The sequence below is a fragment of the Bubalus bubalis genome, chromosome 1 (genome assembly GCF_019923935.1).
Source record: "Bubalus bubalis isolate 160015118507 breed Murrah chromosome 1, NDDB_SH_1, whole genome shotgun sequence".
NCBI lineage: Eukaryota > Metazoa > Chordata > Mammalia > Artiodactyla > Bovidae > Bubalus > Bubalus bubalis.
Window position 1 is genome coordinate 24,951,606 of NC_059157.1, and position 18,736 is coordinate 24,970,341.

General features: G+C 39.8%; 1 protein-coding gene across 1 annotated transcript; it reads left to right on the forward strand.

The window, feature by feature from the left end:
- Nucleotides 1-3,746: 3,746 nt before the first annotated feature.
- On the forward strand, nt 3,747-17,658 carry LOC123465475 (endogenous retrovirus group K member 19 Env polyprotein-like). Its single transcript, XM_045164620.1, has 3 exons — nt 3,747-3,867; nt 9,166-9,819; nt 17,309-17,658. Exon 2 carries the CDS (start codon nt 9,167-9,169, stop codon nt 9,689-9,691), a length of 525 nt encoding a protein of 174 aa, XP_045020555.1. The 5' UTR covers nt 3,747-3,867; nt 9,166; the 3' UTR covers nt 9,692-9,819; nt 17,309-17,658.
- The last annotated feature ends 1,078 nt before the right edge of the window (nt 17,659-18,736 follow it).

Genomic DNA, 18,736 nt, shown 5'->3' on the forward strand with positions numbered 1-18,736 from the left:
TCAACCTGCTTGTTTAATTTATACACTGAGCAAGCACATCATGAGAAATGCTGAGCTGGAAGAATTACACGCTGGACTCAAGATAGGTGGGAGAAACAACATCAGATGTGCAGATGATACCACTCTAATGGCAGAAAGTGAAGAGGAACTAAAGAGCCTCTAGATGAGGGTGAAGAAGGAGAGTTTAAAGAGCTGGCTTAAAACTAAAAACTTAAAACTATTAAAAAAAAACTAATATCATGGCATCCAGCCCCATTACTTCATGGCAAATAGAGGGGGAAAAGGTGGAAGTAGTGACAGATTTTCTCTTCTTGGACTCTACAATCACTGTGGATGGTGACTGCAACCAAGAAATCAGAAGACATTTGCTTCTTGGCAGGAAAGCTATGACAAACCTAAAAAGTGTGTTGAAAAGCAGAGACATTACTCTGCTGACAAAGGTCCATATAGTCAAGGCTATGGCCAGATACAGTTGTGAGAGCTGGACCATAAAGAAGGCAGAACACTTAAGAATTGATGCCTTCAAACCATGGTGCTGGAGAAGATGCCTGAAAGTTCCTTGGACAGCAAGGAGATCAAACCAGTAAATATTAAGGGAAATCAACCCTGATTACTTTAAAAGTCTGATGCTGCAGCTGAAACACCAGTATTGTGGTCATCTGATGAGAACAGCTGACTCATTGGAAAAGATTGAGGGCAGAAGGAGAAGAGAGTCATAGGATAAGATGGCTGGATGATATCACCAATGCAATTGACAAGAACTTGGGCAAACTTCAGGAGAGGTGAAGAACAGAGAGGCCTGGTGTGCTCAGCCTATGGGGTTGCAAAGAGTTGGACATGACTGGGCGACTGAAGACAACAAAGGCAGGACTATCTAAAGCTCAGGACACTTTATAGGGAAAAGAACTACATTCATCTGAACACTCTGCCAGAGTAAATGGGTAATGTGAATTAATTCAGCATCTAATCATATCCCCTGAAAAGAGATTTAACTTTTTGTAATGTGATTTCTTTGTAACCAGTGGTATGGTTGCATAGGCCTAGGTAATCTCAGGCACAGGAAAATGGAATTTGGTATTCCAAGATAAAGTAAACTGAAAATTCTGATTCTGTCATTCACAAAAATTAGGGTTACATATCTCTACAAGTCAAGTAATTGTATGGAAAAAATACTTCCAATTCTATCATAATAGAGTTTGTATGATATAGCCCATAGGTTCTTGTATTATTTAACCACAGTATCTCTATTATCCATTAACCCTTAGATAGTTATTGGATGGAAGAGAATAATATCTAATTTCAAAGAAAACACTTTTAAATATTTTAGTATTATTCCTCTGAGATATTATGTATACAGCATCATCTTTATTTTTCATAATGTCTGGGTACTTTTTAAAATTTAAATCTACAAATTATTTTAATTTAATTTATTCTATTTTCTTATTAAAATTAATATGGTCTTTTACAAATACTTTGTATTGATTTATAAGTTAATGTTGCATTCTCATTTATTTTCCAAGAGTATTTCACCTGGGTCACATGTATGTCCCTGGGGCACACCTTGGAGATGCTCAAAATCATTGGAAGACTATGGATTGAATGGTTAAGTTTTCATTTCATAAAGTTGTTAAGTCAGTAAAATTGAGAATATTATTGTTAATATTATACCATTTATACTCACTGGCTAGTAAATACTGATGAAATTCAAATTATGCATGTATCAGAAGACTGAATTGTCAAACTTCACCCAGCTGTAGTAATTTTAACAATCATGAGGAGCTGCAGCAACAACCCATCTCTGCAGAAAAGCAATGCCTGTCACCCCTTGCCCCCAATTCCCCTGTGTAAATATGAATCTATGTTCCCTTTGTGCCAGCTGGCAGAAAATATGAAAATAGCCCAAGTGGCCTTTGATACATTTCAAGTTGGAAAAGAGGACATGTTGCTTTGGTAAAGAAGAGATGGAAAGAAGTTAATACAAACAGATTTTTTAACTAGCATATTCACACGATGCTTTTTCCTTTTTAAAATTGATTCTTATAGTTTCACTATAAAAAAAAAAATGAATGCATAATAGAACAAAAAGGTAAAATACAACAACCAAAAGCCACCATCTGCACAGGATGTGCTTTATAATCTTTTACATTTATGCTAAAGCTAAATGACATTGCAGGATGAATTCTGTATCTTATTTTTAACCTAATATTATATTAAAGAATTTTCCATGTTGTCATCTCTCTTTTTTAATTTATAAATAATATTATACCTATGTATGATTTAATATTTTCAAACTTATACTCTTTACTAAACAAAAATACCACATTATTATTTTATTTTGTGTAATGAGATTCTCAGGGAAACTGAATTTGACATATGCATAAAAGGAAGAGCTTTTTTCCTGTGGTCTTGTATGGATGTGAGAGTTGGACTGTGAAGAAGGCTGAGCGCCGAAGAATTGATGCTTTGGAACTGTGGTGTTGGAGAAGACTCTTGAGAGTCCCTTGGACTGCAAGGAGATCCAACCAGTCCATTCTGAAGGAGATCAGCCCTGGGATTTCTTTGGAAGGAATGACGCTAAAGCTGAAACTCCAGTACTTTGGCCACCTCATGTGAAGAGTTGACTCATTAGAAAAGACTCTGATGCTGGGAGGGATTGGGGGCAGGAGGAGAAGGGGATGACAGAGGATGAGATGGCTGGATGGCATCACTGACTCGATGGACATGAGTCTGAGTGAACTCCTGGAGTTGGTGATGGACAGGAAGGCCTGGCGTGCTGCAATTCATGGGGTCGCAAAGAGTCGGACACGACTGAGTGACTGATCTGATCTGATGGCTTCACCATTATTACCAAGCTGAAGATTTGGGCAAAAGAATCTCCCTTAGTTTCAGCCTCCTTATTAATTAGATGGAAATTAGATGGAAATGTATTCCTAGTTCAGATGGTTTAGGTGAAGCTTAAATTAGACTATCATTGCAGCCATGAAATTAAAAGATGCTTACTCCTTAGAAGGAAAGTTATGACCAACCTAGAGAGCATATTCAAAAGCAGAGGCATTACTTTGCCAACAAAGGTCCGTCTAGTCAAGACTATGGTTTTTCCAGTGGTCATGTTTGGATGTGAGAGTTGGACTGTGAAGAAAGCTGAGCACTGAAGAATTGATGCTTTTGAACTGTGGTGTGGAGAAGGCTCTTGAGAGTCCCTTGGACTGCAAGGAGATCCAACCAGTCCATTCTAAAGGAGATCAGCCCTGGGTATTCATTGGAAGGAAAGATGCTAAAGCTGAACCTCCAGTACTTTGGCCACCTCATGCAAAGAGTTGACTCATTGGAAAAGACTCTTGCGGGGAGCTGCCCATGAAAACGGGGTCCTTTATCTAAAGGACACAGCCCTGGGAGCTGCCTCAGTCCTTGAGGGTTTGCTTGCAAACATAGCTGTCTGTCCCGCCACCCCAGAGATTAGGCAACTATTAACTGCAGACACCTGGAGTTCTGGACAAACTTCTCACGCACAAGGAAATGTTATCTGGTGTAAGAAATAACAACAGGGTGCCATTCCCATGCTCTCAAGATTTTTTGTGACTTTTAGTAAGATGTATAGGTCAGCCAAGAAGAATGTTAACTGTCTTGTCTTTCTCACGCTCTCCTGTATAAATATAAGATGCTGAATAAAGTCGTGGTCAGACCGCTTCCCTTTGTGGAGACGTGTCTGACCCTCTCGACCCCATCTTTGCTGTAGTATTCTTTCTCAGCCGCGTCGTGCACATTCTCGGGACCTGATCGACTTTGCTGGCTGGCTCCGGCAGGTGGCGCCCGAACAGGGACTCGAGAATCTGAGCGCAACGATGGCCGCTGCCTGTCAGGATTGAGGTAAGTAATGAGGAATTCCTAATTATTTGAAGTAAAGGGCAGGGAGTGTTATTGTCAAGAGTAATAAATTATGGGACAAGGCAATAGCCTCCAGTTATTTGTACATATGTTGAAAACTATGTTAAAAGGCAGGGGAATTCATGTAAATAAGTTACAGTTAGAGAAGTTTTTACTTTTTGTAGAAGAAGTTTGTCCTTGGTTCCCAGAGGAAGGAACAGTTAGTCTGGAAACTTGGAAGAAAGTAGGAAAACAATTGCTGACATATTATTCTTTGCATGGTCCCAATCGTGTCCCTGTGGATGCCTTTTCTTTGTGGACCCACATAAGAGACTGTCTGGATCCTGAACATGAGGGACATAAGATTCAAACGGCCCTCCGGGATTCCACAGAGCCCGAAGTTGTAGAGCCTTCTGCCCCTCTGCCTGAGCCACTTTATGCCGTGCCCGAGGGAGCAGCTTGTAAGGCTGGAAGGAATGATGATGTGTTAAGCTCTGATGAACGGGAAGAATTAGATGAACAAGCAGCTCAGTACCATAGAGAGGATATGCCTTGGGAGATGATGGTTAGCATGCAACCCCCCCCTCGGGAAAAGGGGAATTAAAGTATTCAGGGCTTTCTGAAGAACAGCTGGAGAATTTAATTCAGAAAATTGTTATAGCAGTAAAAAAGGATGCACAGGGAGACTCCCACTCCAGCCAGCCTGTGCCTCCAGCATATGCTTCCTCGGTTTTTGCTGGGCTTGACCCACTTCCGCCTTTCATAGGACTGTGAGAGCTTATATCTATCCCTGCTTCTTTGCCCAGAGAAAACATAAAAACTAGAAGTGAGATATTATTATCTCCTCTTCAACAAGCGATTAAGCGAGCTAATGATGAAGGAGAACATATTCCCGGGTTTTCAGGAATCTATCCAGTATTTGAAAATGCTCAACAGCAGAGGTATTATGAACCGCTACCCTTTAAGCAGCTAAAAGAGTTAAAAATGGCTTGTGCACAATACGGCCCGACTGCGCCGTTTACTCAGGCTATTATAGAGGCTTTAGGAAATCAAAATCTGCCACCTAATGATTGGAAACAGGTTGCTCGGGCTTGTCTATCTGGAGGAGATTATTTACTATGGAAATCTGAGTTTGCTGAGCAGTGTGGGATCACGGCCGACATTAATCGGCGACAGGGACTGAACACCACTTATGAAATGATGGTGGGAGAGGGGGATTATCGAGACACTAATAATCAACTCAATTATTTGCCTGGAGCCCTACCCTCAGATTAGTGCTGGGGCTCTACAAGCATGGAAAAAACTTCCAAATTCTGATAAAAAGACCGAAGATTTATCTAAAATTCGCCAGGGGCCAGATGAACCATATCAGGATTTTGTTGCCCGCCTGCTCGAGGCAATTAGTAAAATGATAGGGGATGAGCAGGGGGGAATTGTGTTGGCTAAACAGCTTGCTTATGAGAATGCCAATTCGGCTTGTCAAGCTGCCCTGAGACCTTACAGGATAAGGGGAGGCTTATCCGATTATGTACAGATTTGTGCCGATATCAGCCCTTCATACGTTCAAGGCATAACTTTGGCCATGGCATTACAAGGAAAGACAGTCAAAGAAGTACTGTATCAGCAACAAAAGTGGGATAAAACTAGTGGCCGGCCTCGAGTCTCTGGCCTGCTGGGGAGCTGCTTCTCTTGTGGCCAAATGGGCCATCAGGCCAACCACTGCCCGCAGAAGCAGGCCCGGAGTTCTGCTCAAACCCCTAACATTTGTCCTAGGTGTAAGAAAGGCAAACACTGGGCGAAGGATTGCCATTCTAAAACTGATTTACAGGGAAAGCCACTTCCTCCGGTTTTGGGAAACTGGGTGAGGGGCCAGCCCCAGGCCCCGAAACAATGTTATGGGGCGATGCAAAATCCGATCACATTGGAGACGCTTCAGAGCCAAAACGCAGAACTGTCACCGAGTTTTTCAGAGCAACTGCAGGGAGTGAAGGATTGGACCTCAGTTCCTCCACCTACACAGTATTAACTCCAGAAATGGGCATGCAGGCTTTACCAACTGGAATTTTTTGGCCCTCTTCCGAGGAACACTATGGGCCTCTTATTGGGGAGAAGCAGTACTACAATGAAAGGTTTATTAGTAGCCCCTGGAGTCATAGACTCTGATTATATGGGTGAAATAAAAATAATGGCCCATTCACCGCAGGGCATAATGGTAATACAATCTGGTCAACGCATTGTCCAATTAATTCTACTTCCTATAATTCCAGTTGGTAAAGCCGTTAAGCGAGAACGAGGATCCCGAGGTTTCAGGTCCTCAGACGCTTATTGGATTCAGGCCATTAATAAGCAGTGCCCTGAGCTCCTACTGTATATTCAAGAAAAGCCCTTTAAAGGTATTTTGGATACTGGTGCAGATGTTTCTGTCATATCTCAAAAACATTGGCCTGATGAATGGCCTATATCTCAAAAACATTGACCTGATGAATGGCCTAAGCAGGTTGCAATTTCTACTTTGCAAGGCATTGGGCAATCACATAACCCAGAACAGAGTTCAACCTTTTTAAAATGGAGGGACAAAGAAGGACATGAAGGACATTTTCAACCTTATGTTTTGCCAGGACTGCCGATTAATCTATGGGGAAGAGATGTTATGATGAATATGGGGGTATATCTTTATAGTCCAGATAAAAAGATTAGTAATCAATTGTTAGACCAAGGCCTTTTACCCCATCAGGGGTTGGGGATAAATTCACAAGGGCCTTTACAACCCCTGATCCCTGCAGTTAAGAATGATGGAAAGGGTATAGGATGTTTTTAGAAGGGTCATTGATCGTCCTGCAATCCATGCTGATCCGATAAAATCGAAGTCTGATGATCCAGTATGGGTTGATCAGTGGCCCCTATCAGCAGAAAAGATCACGGCCGCCAATCAGCTTGTGCAGGAACAGCTTGCTCTCGGCCATATTGCCCCCTCAAATTCACCTTGGAATTCACCTATTTTTGTCATTAAAAAGAAAACAGGTAAATGGAGGCTATTACAGGATCTACGAAAGGTTAATGAAACAATGGAATTGATGGGCCCCCTTCAGCCGGGGTTGCCTACCCCCATGGCTATTACAAAAAACACTTACAAGATTATTATTGACTTAAAAGATTGCTTTTATACTATTCCCCTTGCCACTAATGACTGTCAAAGATTTGCTTTTAGTGTCCCTTCTACAAATTATAAGGAACCTATGAAAAGATATCAGTGTCAGGTTTTACCTCAGGGAATGGTTAATAGTCCTATTCTCTGTCAGAAATTTGTTGCTCAAGCTTTAAAAACCACTAGGTCTTTGTACTCCCAAGTATATATTATTCATTATATGGATGATATTCTTTTGGCATACCAAGATGAGGAGTTGCTATTAACAACATTCGCTTATATGCAAACTGCATTACAGGATTATGGTTTGATTATAGCAACAGAAAAGGTGCAGCGCTTCCCCCCCCCCCATTCTTATTTGGGTTTTTTTCTGGAAAATGAATGGTTTCGAGCTCAGAAGATAGAGATTCGTAAAGATAACCTGGTTACCTTGAATGATTTCCAAAAACTGCTAGGAGATATTAATTGGATAAGACCTTACTTGAAGTTAACTACAGGGGAAATGAAGCCTCTTTTTGATATCCTGAAGGGTGACCCTGATCTGACTTCCCCCCGAACTCTGACTCTGGAGGGAAGACAAGCCTTGAATAGGGTCGAACAGGCCCTGTCTAAACAACAAGCTACTTATTGCGACTATACTCAAGAATGGGGTTTATATATTCTTCCTACTAAACATACTCCTACAGCAGTCTTATTCCAAGGATTGCCTTTAAGATGGCTTCACTTGCCTGCCTCTCCCTCTCGGGTACTAACCCCCTATTATGATTTGGTTGCTGCCCTAATAGCTCTTGGGCGGTCGGAATCCACTGTATATCTAGGAAGAGACCCACATTTTATATGTGTTCCATTTTCTAAAACTCAGCAGGACTGGTTGTTTCAGTTTAGCGACAATTGGGTTATTGCCTTAGCTGGTTTTAGTGGACGGCTTGATAATCATTATCCCTCGGATAAAATTTTGCAATTTGCTCACTATCACCAATTTCTCTCCCCAAAAATCGTTGTTTCTCAGCCCTTTGCTGATGCCCTAACTGTATTTACTGATGGCTCTTCTAATGGAATAGCTAGTTTGATTATACAGGATAATACTGCTGCCTGGCATACTAATTATGTCAGCTCAAGAAGTAGAACTATTTGCCGTTTTTCAGGCTCTATTACAAATCTCTGCTCCATTTAATTTATATTCAGACAGTCAATATATCATAAGAGCCTTAAACACTATTGAGACTGTTCCATTTATTGGTACCCTGAATTCTACTATCCAAACTCTTTGTCGTGATATACAACATTTAATTTGCTCCAGAGTTAATAAGTGCTATTTCGGTCATATTCGTGCTCACTCTGGACTTCCTGGACCTTTAGCACGAGGCAATGCTTTGGCTGACGAATCTACACATATGATATTTCCTTCATTGGAACAAATGGCAAAAACTTCCCACAGCTTACACCATCAAAACAGCAATAGCTTAAGACTTCAATTTGGCATTACTTGAGAAGCTGCCAGACAGATTGTTAAGCAATGTCAAACATGTCCTCAATTTTTTAGCGTCCCCCATTATGGAGTTAATCCCCGAGGATTGTTGCCAAACGACATATGGCAAATGGATGTTACTCATATTCCTGAATTTGGTAAACAAAAATTTGTTCATGTTACTATTGACACCTTCTCCGGTTTTTTACATGCCTCTCTACAATCCGGAAAAGCTAGCAAACATTGTATAGCTCATTGTATTAAATGTTTTGCTGTTATGGGAACCCCTAAAACCATAAAAACAGACAATGGTCCAGGATACACTGGAAAAAATTTTCAACTATTTTGTACACAATTATCTATTTCACATAAAACGGGTATCCCTTATAATCCTCAAGGTCAAGGAATCATTGAACAGGCACATCAAACTCTCAAACATCAATTGCAAAAACTAAAGAAGGGGGAATTGTATCTCAATACCCCCTCCAACTCTCTAAACCATGCTTTATTTGTTCTAAATTTTTTACCATTGGATATACATGGCCGTTCAGCAGCACAGTGATTTTGGAACTTTGATGCGCAAACAATAAGACCTAAAGTCTTTTGGAAAGACCCACTTGTGGGAAAATGGTATGGACCAGATCCTGTAATAATTTGGGGACGAGGGCATGTTTGTGTTTTCCCACAGGATGCCAAAGTGCCGCGCTGGCTGCCAGAAAGGTTGGTACGCACGGTGGAGACAATCTCTAGTAAACCAGATGAGAAGACTGACGATTCAAGAGCATGATGAATTACCATCTCGGCAACAATTCCAGGCATTGGTGCGAGAGGCACAGAATCGTATTGCTGTGCAGGGCAATCCGATATCGCCTTTAAGCTTCCTGATAACCTTATTAATTACCTTAAATCAGATTAATACTGCACATTCTGAAGAATATTCAAATGCTTACTGGGCTTATTTTCCCGACCCTCCCCTTCTCAAACCGGTGGGCTGGGAGGGTCAATCCATTCCCATATACACTAATGATACTGTGGCTTTGGGGGGGTTTTCAGATAAACATATTATTCCTAATCAAGTTAATTTCTCTTATCATGGAGTGTTTGATCGTTTACCTGTCTGTCTAGATATTTTAATTCAACAGGATGCCTTTTTGTTGGGGAGGCAAGATATGCCAATTCTGACAGTAGTTGGAACCTGGACATTCCTGGAGTAACGAAAGAATCTGGAACTCCTCAATGTCGTAATGGAACTGGTCCTTTAGATATCCCTTTCTGTGACCCTGAAGCAAGGGGAACAGCCACTGCTGCACCATGGAAACTGTGTCGAGATGGAACTGCTACGGTTTGTAACATATTTGGGACAAATGAGTCATTGTGGGATTGGTCTCCGGATTCAGACAAAAACCCTGGAAAACTGGGCAATAGAGACTTTGTTTTCCATATTTGGAACTTGGGCGGCTCTAAAGTATTTCAAACAGAAATTTGGAAATTAGCTGCCGCCCTTGGGTGTGAAGGATCCTATCTTCAGGTGGGATCAAGAGTGAAATATGGTCTTTTATGGAATCTTACCATGAGGTACCCTCTTGCATGTGTGCCTCACCCTTATGCTTTACTAGTAGGATCTGTAAATATACAACCTGGGTTATGAAATTATAATATAACTTGTAACAACTGTACCTTAACTAACTGCGTCAGGGGAATTGCTAATCACACTAGGGTTCTAGTCATAAGACAGCCTGCTTTCGTTATGATTCCTGTAAAGATCAATGGGTCTTGGTATGATGAAAAAGGACTTGAGCTTTGGAGAGAAGTAGAGGGTGCTTTAATGCGTTATCGCAGGGGAATAGGGTTAATAATTCTGGGATTTGTAGCTTTGGTAACACTTATTGCCTCCTTGATTACTGCAGCCCTGTCCCTGGCACAATCAGTGCAAACTGCAACTTTTGTTGATAATCTGACACAAAATGTATCCGTTACCCTGGGGACTCAAGAAGATATTGACAAAAAGCTAGAGGATCGATTGAATGCCCTTTATGATGTTGTAAAATTTTTAGGTGAAGAGGTTCAAGGTATAAAGATGAGATCACGGGTACAATGTCATGCTGATTTTCGATGGATCTGTGTTACCCCAAAAAAATATAATGGTAGTATAACTGCTTGGGATAAGGTGAAAGCTCATTTAGAAGGTATTTGGCATAATGAAAATATTTCCTTAGATTTACTGCATCTACATCAAGAAATAATGAACATTGAAAATGCACCTAGACCTGATCTGGATGTTGCAAAAAGAGCTGAGTCTTTTGTTAAAGAACTTTTTCGACATGTACCTACCGTCAATAGTATTTGGTACTTGGGAGCAGCCATAGGAGGACTATTCTTAATAATTTTAACTGTTTTATTTCTTGCACCTTGTTTAATTAAAAAACTGATTGATGATCTATGGATGATAAAGGCTTCCATTTATGGAAATTGTCTGCAATTAAAGGAACATAAACATGCGTCTATATAAAAAGAAAGGGGGAGATGCGGGGAGCTGCCTGTGAGAACGGGGTCCTTTATCTAAAGGACACAGCCCTGGGAGCTGCCTCAGTCCTTGAGGGTTTGCTTGCAAACATAGCTCTCTGTCCCGCCACCCCAGAGATTAGGCAACTATTAACTGTAGACACCTGGAGTTCTGTGCAAACTTCTCACGCACAGAGAAATGTTATCTGGTGTAAGAAATAATAACAGGGTGCCATTCCCATGCTCTCAAGATTTTTTGTGACTTTTAGTAAGATGTATAGGTCAGCCAAGAAGAATGTTAACTGTCTTGTCTTTCTCACGCTCTCCTATATAAATATAAGATGCTGAATAAAGTTGTGGTCAGACTGCTTCCCTTTGTGGAGACGTGTCTGACCCTCTCGACCCCATCTTTGCTGTAGTATTCTTTCTCAGCCGCGTCGTGCACATTCTCGGGACCTGATCGACTTTGCCGGCTGGCTCCGGCAACTCTGATGCTAGGAGGGATTGGGGGCAGGAGAAGGGGACGACAGAGGATGAGATGGCTGGATGGCATCACTGACTCGATGGACCGTGAGTTTGAGTGAAATCCGGGAGTTGGTGATGGACAGGGAGGCCTGGTGTGCTGCGATTCATGGGGTTGCAAACAGTCGGACTCGACTGAGCGACTGAACTGAACTGAACTGATAGACTCTGATGCCAAAGAGCTGATCCACTTCCTATTTTTCTTTCCTCTCTTTAGAATGCGGCCTCTGAGAATTGGCTGATCATAAAAAAATGTTTTGTTTATTTCTATGAAATTTTACATATAATAATAACATTAAGTACATGTCACACTTGACAATTGTCTTTCAATGTAATTTTTGATGTTTCTCAATGCAGACTGTTTCAAATATAGATTTTTAATTTTTTATCATATCAGATGTTAGAAAATAGTCATTTGAAAGTTTTGATAAAAATTCACTTTAATTTTCTTTTTAGTTTTCGCAGAGACTTAAAAATAAAACTCATTGACATTTATGAAATTTTAATAAATGTATAATGTTGAGGTAAGAATTTAAATTACTTTAAGCAGTTCTTTTGTCACTTGGTAAACCAGTACCCTAGGGTACTTACTGAACAAGGATTCTCTTCTCTATTGACTTATAACACTTTCTGGACTGTCTTTGGATCATCTCTTTCATTTGATGCCAGTAGAATCTGTCTTTACCATGGCATTATATTAGTTTGGTGCAAACATAATTGTGGTTTCAGACTGTGAATTTTAGATCATTATAACTAGCCTTAAGCACATCTTTAGTAATCAAAACAGGAACCTTTACAATAAACACATTTTTGCCAATGAGAAATAAGTGTGTTTATTCCTGTAGGATAAAAATCCGTGCTTCAGGATTTGATGAACTCTTGGAAAGCATCTTCTGCATCCTGCTGGTTGTGGAAGCATTTTCCCTGCAAAAAAAGAGGTCAAGATGCTTGAAGAAGTGGTAGTTGGTTGGCAGGAGGTCAGGTGTTTATGGTAGATGAGGCAAACCTTCATAGCCCAATTTGTTGAACTTTTGAAGCATTGGTTGTGTGGCATGCAGTCAGGCATTGTCGTGGAGAAGAACTGGGCTCATTCTATTGACCAATGCTGACTGCAGGCACTGAAGTTTTTGGTGCATCTCATGAACTTGCTGAGTGTATTTCTCAGATGTGTAATGGTGTCCTCAGAATTCAGAAAGCTGTAGTGGATCAGATGGGCAACAGACCACCAACAGTGACCATGACCTTTTTTTGGTGCAAGTTTGACTTTGGGAAGTGCTTTTGAGCTTCTCAGACCAACCACTGATCTGGTCATTGCTGGTTGTCATAAAATTCACTTTTCTTCAAACATCACACAATCCAATCAAGAAATGGTTCATTGTTATTTCACAGAATAAGAGAAGATGACACTTAAAAACGATGATTTTTTTTATTTTCTGTCAGCTCATGAGGCACCCACTTATCAAGCTTTTTCATCTTTCCAATATGCTTCAAATGCTGAATGACCTTAGAATAATCAACACTGAGTTCTTCAGCAACTTCTTGTATAGTTATAAGAGGATCAACTTCAATGATTGCTCTTAATTGATCATTGTCAACTTCCAATGGCTGGCCACTACACTCTTCATCTTCAGGGCTCTAGTCTTCTTTGCAGAACTTCTTGAACCACCACTATACTGTATGTTTGTTAGCAGTTCCTTGACCAAATGCATTGTTGAGGTTGCGAGCTGTCTCTGCTGCTTTACAATCCGTTTTGAACTCAAATGAGAAAATCACTCGAATTTGCTTTTTGTCTAACATCAGTTCTATAGTCTACTATAAATATAAAATAAACAGCAAGTAATGTCATTAGCTAAAATTATAAAGCAAGAAATGTGTATTAAAATGATGTATGCTGCTGCTGCTAAGTCGCTTCAGTCATGTCTGACTCTGTGCGACCCTATAGATGGCAGCCCACCAGGCTCCACCGCCCTTGGGATTCTCCAGGCAAGAACACCGGAGTGGGTTGCCATTTCCTTCTCCAGGGCAGGAAAGTGAAAAGTAAAAGTGAAGTCGTTCAGTCGTGTCAGACTCCTAGCGACCCCATAGACTGCAGCCTACCAGGCCCCACTTCACTTTCTGCCATAAGGGTGGTGTCCTCTGCATATCAGAGGTTATTGATATTTCTCCTGGAAATCTGGATTCCAGCTTGTGCTTCTTCCAGTCCAGCATTTCTCATGATGTACTCTGCGTATAAGTTAAATAAACAGGGTGACAATATACAGCCTTGACGTACTCCTTTTCCTATTTGGAACCAGTCTGTTGTTTCACGTCTAGTTCTAACTGTTGCTTCCAGACCTGCATATAGGTTTCTCAAGAGGCAGGTCAGGTGGTCTGGAATTCCCATCTCTTGAAGAATTTTCCACAGTTTATTGTGATCCACACAGTCAAAGGCTTTGGCATAGTCAATAAAGCAGAAATAGATGTTTTTCTGGAACTCTCTTTTTTTTTTCCATGATCCAGCAGATGTTGGCAATTTGATCTCTGGTTCCTCTGCCTTTTCTAAAACCAGCTTGAACATCAGGAAGTTCACAGTTCACATACTGCTGAAGCCTGGCTTGGACAATTTTGAGCATTACTTTACTAGCGAGTGAGATGAGTGCAATTGTGCAGTAGTTTGAGCATTCTTTGGCATTGCCTTTCTTTGGGATTGGAATGAAAACTGACCTTTTCCAGTCCTGTGGTCATTGCTGAGTTTTTCAAATTTGCTGGCATATTGAGTGCAGCACTTTCACAGCATCATCTTTCAGGATTTGGAATAGCTCCACTGGAATTCCATCACCTCCACTAGCTTTGCTTAGTGATGCTTTCTAAGGCCCACTTGACTTCACATTCCAGGATGTCTGGCTCTGGGTCAGTGATCACACCATCATGATTATTTGGGTCATGAAGATCTTTTTTGTACAGTTCTTCTGTGTATTCTTGCCACCTTTTCTTGATATCTTCTGCTTCTGTTAGGTCCATACCAGTTCTGTCCTTTGTCAAGCCCATCTTTGCATGAAATGTTCCCTTGGTATCTCTAATTTTCTTGAAGAGATCTCTAGTCTTTCCCATTCCGTTGTTTTCCTCTATTTCTTTGCATTGATCACTGAGGAAGGCTTCCTTATCTCTCCTTGGTATTCTTTGGAACTCTGCATTCAGATGCTTTTATCTTTCCTTTTCTCCTTTGCTTTTTGCTTCTCTTCTTTTCATAGCTATTTGTAAGGCCTCCCCAGACAGCCATTTTGCTTTGTTGCATTTCTTTTCCATAGGGATGGTTGATCCCTGTCTCCAGTACAATGTCATGAACCTCCATCCATAGCTCATCAGGCACTCTATCAGATCTACTTCCTTAAATCTATTTCTCACTTCCACTGTATAATCATAAGGGATTTGATTTAGGTCATACCTGAATGGTCTAGTGGTTTTCCCTACTTTCCTCAATTTAAGTCTGAATTTGGCAATAAGGAGTTCATGGTCTGAGTCATAGTCAGCTCCTGGTCTTCTTTTTGCTGACTGTATAGAGCTTCTCCATCTTTGGTTGCAAAGAATATAATCAATCTGATTTTGGTGTTGACCATCTGGTGATGTTCATGTGTAGAGTCTTCTCTTGTGTTGTTGAAAGAGGGTGTTTGCTATGACCAGTGGATTCTCTTGGCAAACTCTTGTTAGCCTTTGCCCTGCTTCATTCTGTACTCCAAGGACAAATTTTCCTGTTACTGCAGGTGTTTCTTGACTTCCTACTTTTGCATTCCAGTGCCCTATAATGAAAAGGACATCATTTTTAGGTGTTGGTTCTAAAAGGTCCTGCAGCTCTTCAAAAAACCTTCAACTTCAGCTTCTTCAGCGTTACTGGTTGGGGCATAGGCTTGGATTACTGTGATATTGTATGGTTTGCCTTGGAAACACACAGAGATCATTCTGTCATTTTGAGATTGCATCCAAGTACTGCATTTCAGACTCTTTTGTTGACCATGATGGCTACTCCATTTCTTCTAAGGGATTCCTGTCCACAATAGTAGATATAATGGTCATCTGAGTTAAATTCACCCATTCCAGTCCATTTTAGTTCCCTGATTCCTAGAATGTCAATGTTTACTCTTGCCATCTCTGTTTGACCACTTCCAATTTGCCTTGATTCATGGACATGACATTCCAGGTTCCTATGGCAATACTGATCTTACAGCATCAGACCTTGCTCTATCACCAGTCACATCCACAACTGGGTATTGTTTTTGTTGGCTCCATCCCTTCATTCTTTTTGGAGTTATTTCTCCACTGATCTCCAGTAGCATATTGGACACTTAATGACCTGTGGAGTTCCTCTTTCAGAATCTTATCATTTTGCCTGTTCATACGCTTCATGGTGTTCTCCAGGCAACAATACTGAAGTATTTTATACTGAAGTATAAAACCAGCATATGACCCAGCAATCCCACTCCTAGGCATATACCCTGAGGAAACCCAAATTGGAAGAGACACATGTATCCCATTGTTCATTGCAGCACTATTTACAATAACTAGAACATGGAAGCAACCTAGATGTCCATCAACAGATGAATGGATAGAGAAGTCTTAGCACATATACACAATGGAATATTACTCGGCCAGAAAAAGAACACATTTGTGTCAGTTCTAATGAGGTGGATGAACCTAGAACCTATTACACAGAGTGAAGTGAGTCAGAAAGAGAAAGATAAATACCATATTCTAACACATATATACAGAATATAGAAAAATGGTACTGAAGAATTTATTTACAGGGCAACAATGGAGAAACAGACATAGAGAAAAGACTTATGGACATGGGGAGAGGGGAGGAGAGGGTGAGATGTATGGAAAGAGTAACATGGAAACTTACATTACCATATGTAAAATCGATAGCCAACAGGAATTTGCTGTATGGTTCAGGAAACTCAAACAGGGGCTCCTTATTAACCTAGAGGGGTGGGATGGGTAAGGAGATGGAAGGGAGGTTCAAAACGGAGGGGATATATGTATACCTATGGCCGATTCATGTTGACGTTTGACAGAAAACACCAAAATTCTGTAAAGCAATTATCCTTCAATAAAAAATAAATAAATTTTTAAAAATTCTCCAAAAAAAAAATATTTGTTAAAGTAATTCCACATATTCAGTCTATGACAACAGAAAGTTAGCTCCTAACTGGTAACAAGAAATTTACTCGTGTGATATCAGAGCTCCTCATCCTTCAGGCAGAGCACAGACTCCAAACAAAATAAAGGTTTTCCACTAACTTAAATACTTATTCTTCTTACATCCTACTTGATCGTGTATAATTTTTGGAAAACAACTTCAACATCTTAAGATTATTTCTCCTATATTCAAAATGAAGATATAATTATCTAATTTTAGCAATATTACATTCAGTTCAGTTCAGTTCAGTTCAGTCACTCAGTCATGTCCAACTCTTTGCGACCCCATGAACCACAGCACACCAGGCCTCCCTGTCCATCACCAGCTCCCGGAGTTCACTCAGACTCACATCCATCGAGTCAGTGATGCCATTCAGCCATCTCATCCTCTGTCATCCCCTTCTCCTCCTGCCCCCAATCCCTCCCAGCATCAGAGTTAGGTAAGTGTTAATACGACTAACCTGCAGATCATTTGAATATATGATGAACCAGATTGAGTTCAACCATATTGTACATTTTGGTAACTCACTGATTTTTTTATATGATTGTAAGTCTTAAATTTTAAAGGAATGATGCTATTTTATATTTTTATCTTAAGGGATTTAAAATAACAATATCTCATTCTTTTTTTGCAGGTTATTTTGGTGAAGTACTCATGGAAAAATCAGACAAAACTCTTTTTTACATCTTGTTCATTTAATTATCTTCTTGGCAGACGCGGTTAACAAGATGGTGAAATACAATAGATTTTTAATAGCTAAATAAAATGTCGCAATCAAGACCCTTTGTAAAAAAGCATTTTAATTAATATGCTATATTTTTTCTAATTGTAGCACTGAATATGAATTTGTAATGGGGATCTTAATTTCTATCACTATCATGAGGAAATAAAGAGATATGGGTTACTGTATATTTGTTTTCTTTATAAATCTTTTATAATAATGAGGAATATTTTATGAAATAATAATGTACAAAACAAAAATTATGGCTTACTGTGATGAAAGAATTTATCAAAGCTTTTAGGGGGTGATTAGTTGAAAAAGATACAAAAGAAGCCAAGCAAAATTGCTTTACTTATAAAGGATTATATCCAACTTTGAGAATTTTTGGTAAGTTCTCAACAAATTTTTAATTAATTTGGAAAAATAGTATGCAGATATTATATACAAATGGAAATTTGTATAAGAGCATCAGGAATCATCTTCATAGCCTGAGTCATAAAGCAAGTCTCAAAAAATTTCAACTGTTTGAGTTCACATAGAGTATATTCTATGACAAAGAAGGAATAAGCTGAAAATTAACAAAAGATACCTAGAATATGCTTAAATATTTGGAACATAAATGATGAAAATAATCCATGGGTCAAAGAAAAAAATTTCAAAGACAACTAGAAAGTATTTTGTACTAAATGATGACAGAACTTCCCAGGTGGTGCTAATGGTAAAGAAACTGCCTGCCAATACAGGAGACTGAGATATAAGAGACGTGGGTTCAGTCCCTGGGTCAGGAAGATCCCCTGGAGGAGGACATGGCAACCCATTCTTGCCTGGAGAGTCCTATGGACAGAGGAGCCTGGCGGGCTACAGTCCATAGGGTTGCAAAGAGTCAGACACAATTGAAGCGACTTAGCACACAGGCATGACAATATAACATCAAAATCTGTGTAATACAGATAAAATTGATCATTTGAAAATAAATCATAAAAAGCTAAAAAAAAAAAAGCTTTTAAATGAAAGAAGAAAAATGTGCTAAAAGAGCAGAAATTATGAGGGGAAAAAAACAAAGTAGATAAAATATCTGAAGTCAGAGTTGATATTATGAGAAGAGCAATAAAAACAATATAACTCAATGTACAAAAAATAGTAGCATTTCCACACACTAACAATGAGCAATTTAATAAGGCAATTAAGAAAATAATTTCTTTTACAGTAGCACCAAAAAGAAGAAAATACTTAAGAATAAACTAAGGAAATGAAAGACTTGTACACTGAAAACTACAGAATAATGCTGAAACATGGACACAAATAAGTGGGAAAATATTTTGTATTCATGGATTGGAAAAC

What these genes read in the sequence shown, in the direction of transcription:
- LOC123465475 (XM_045164620.1), top strand. Translation starts at nt 9,167, where the DNA reads ATGCCAAAGTGCCGCGCTGGCTGCCAGAAAGGTTGGTACGCACGGTGG.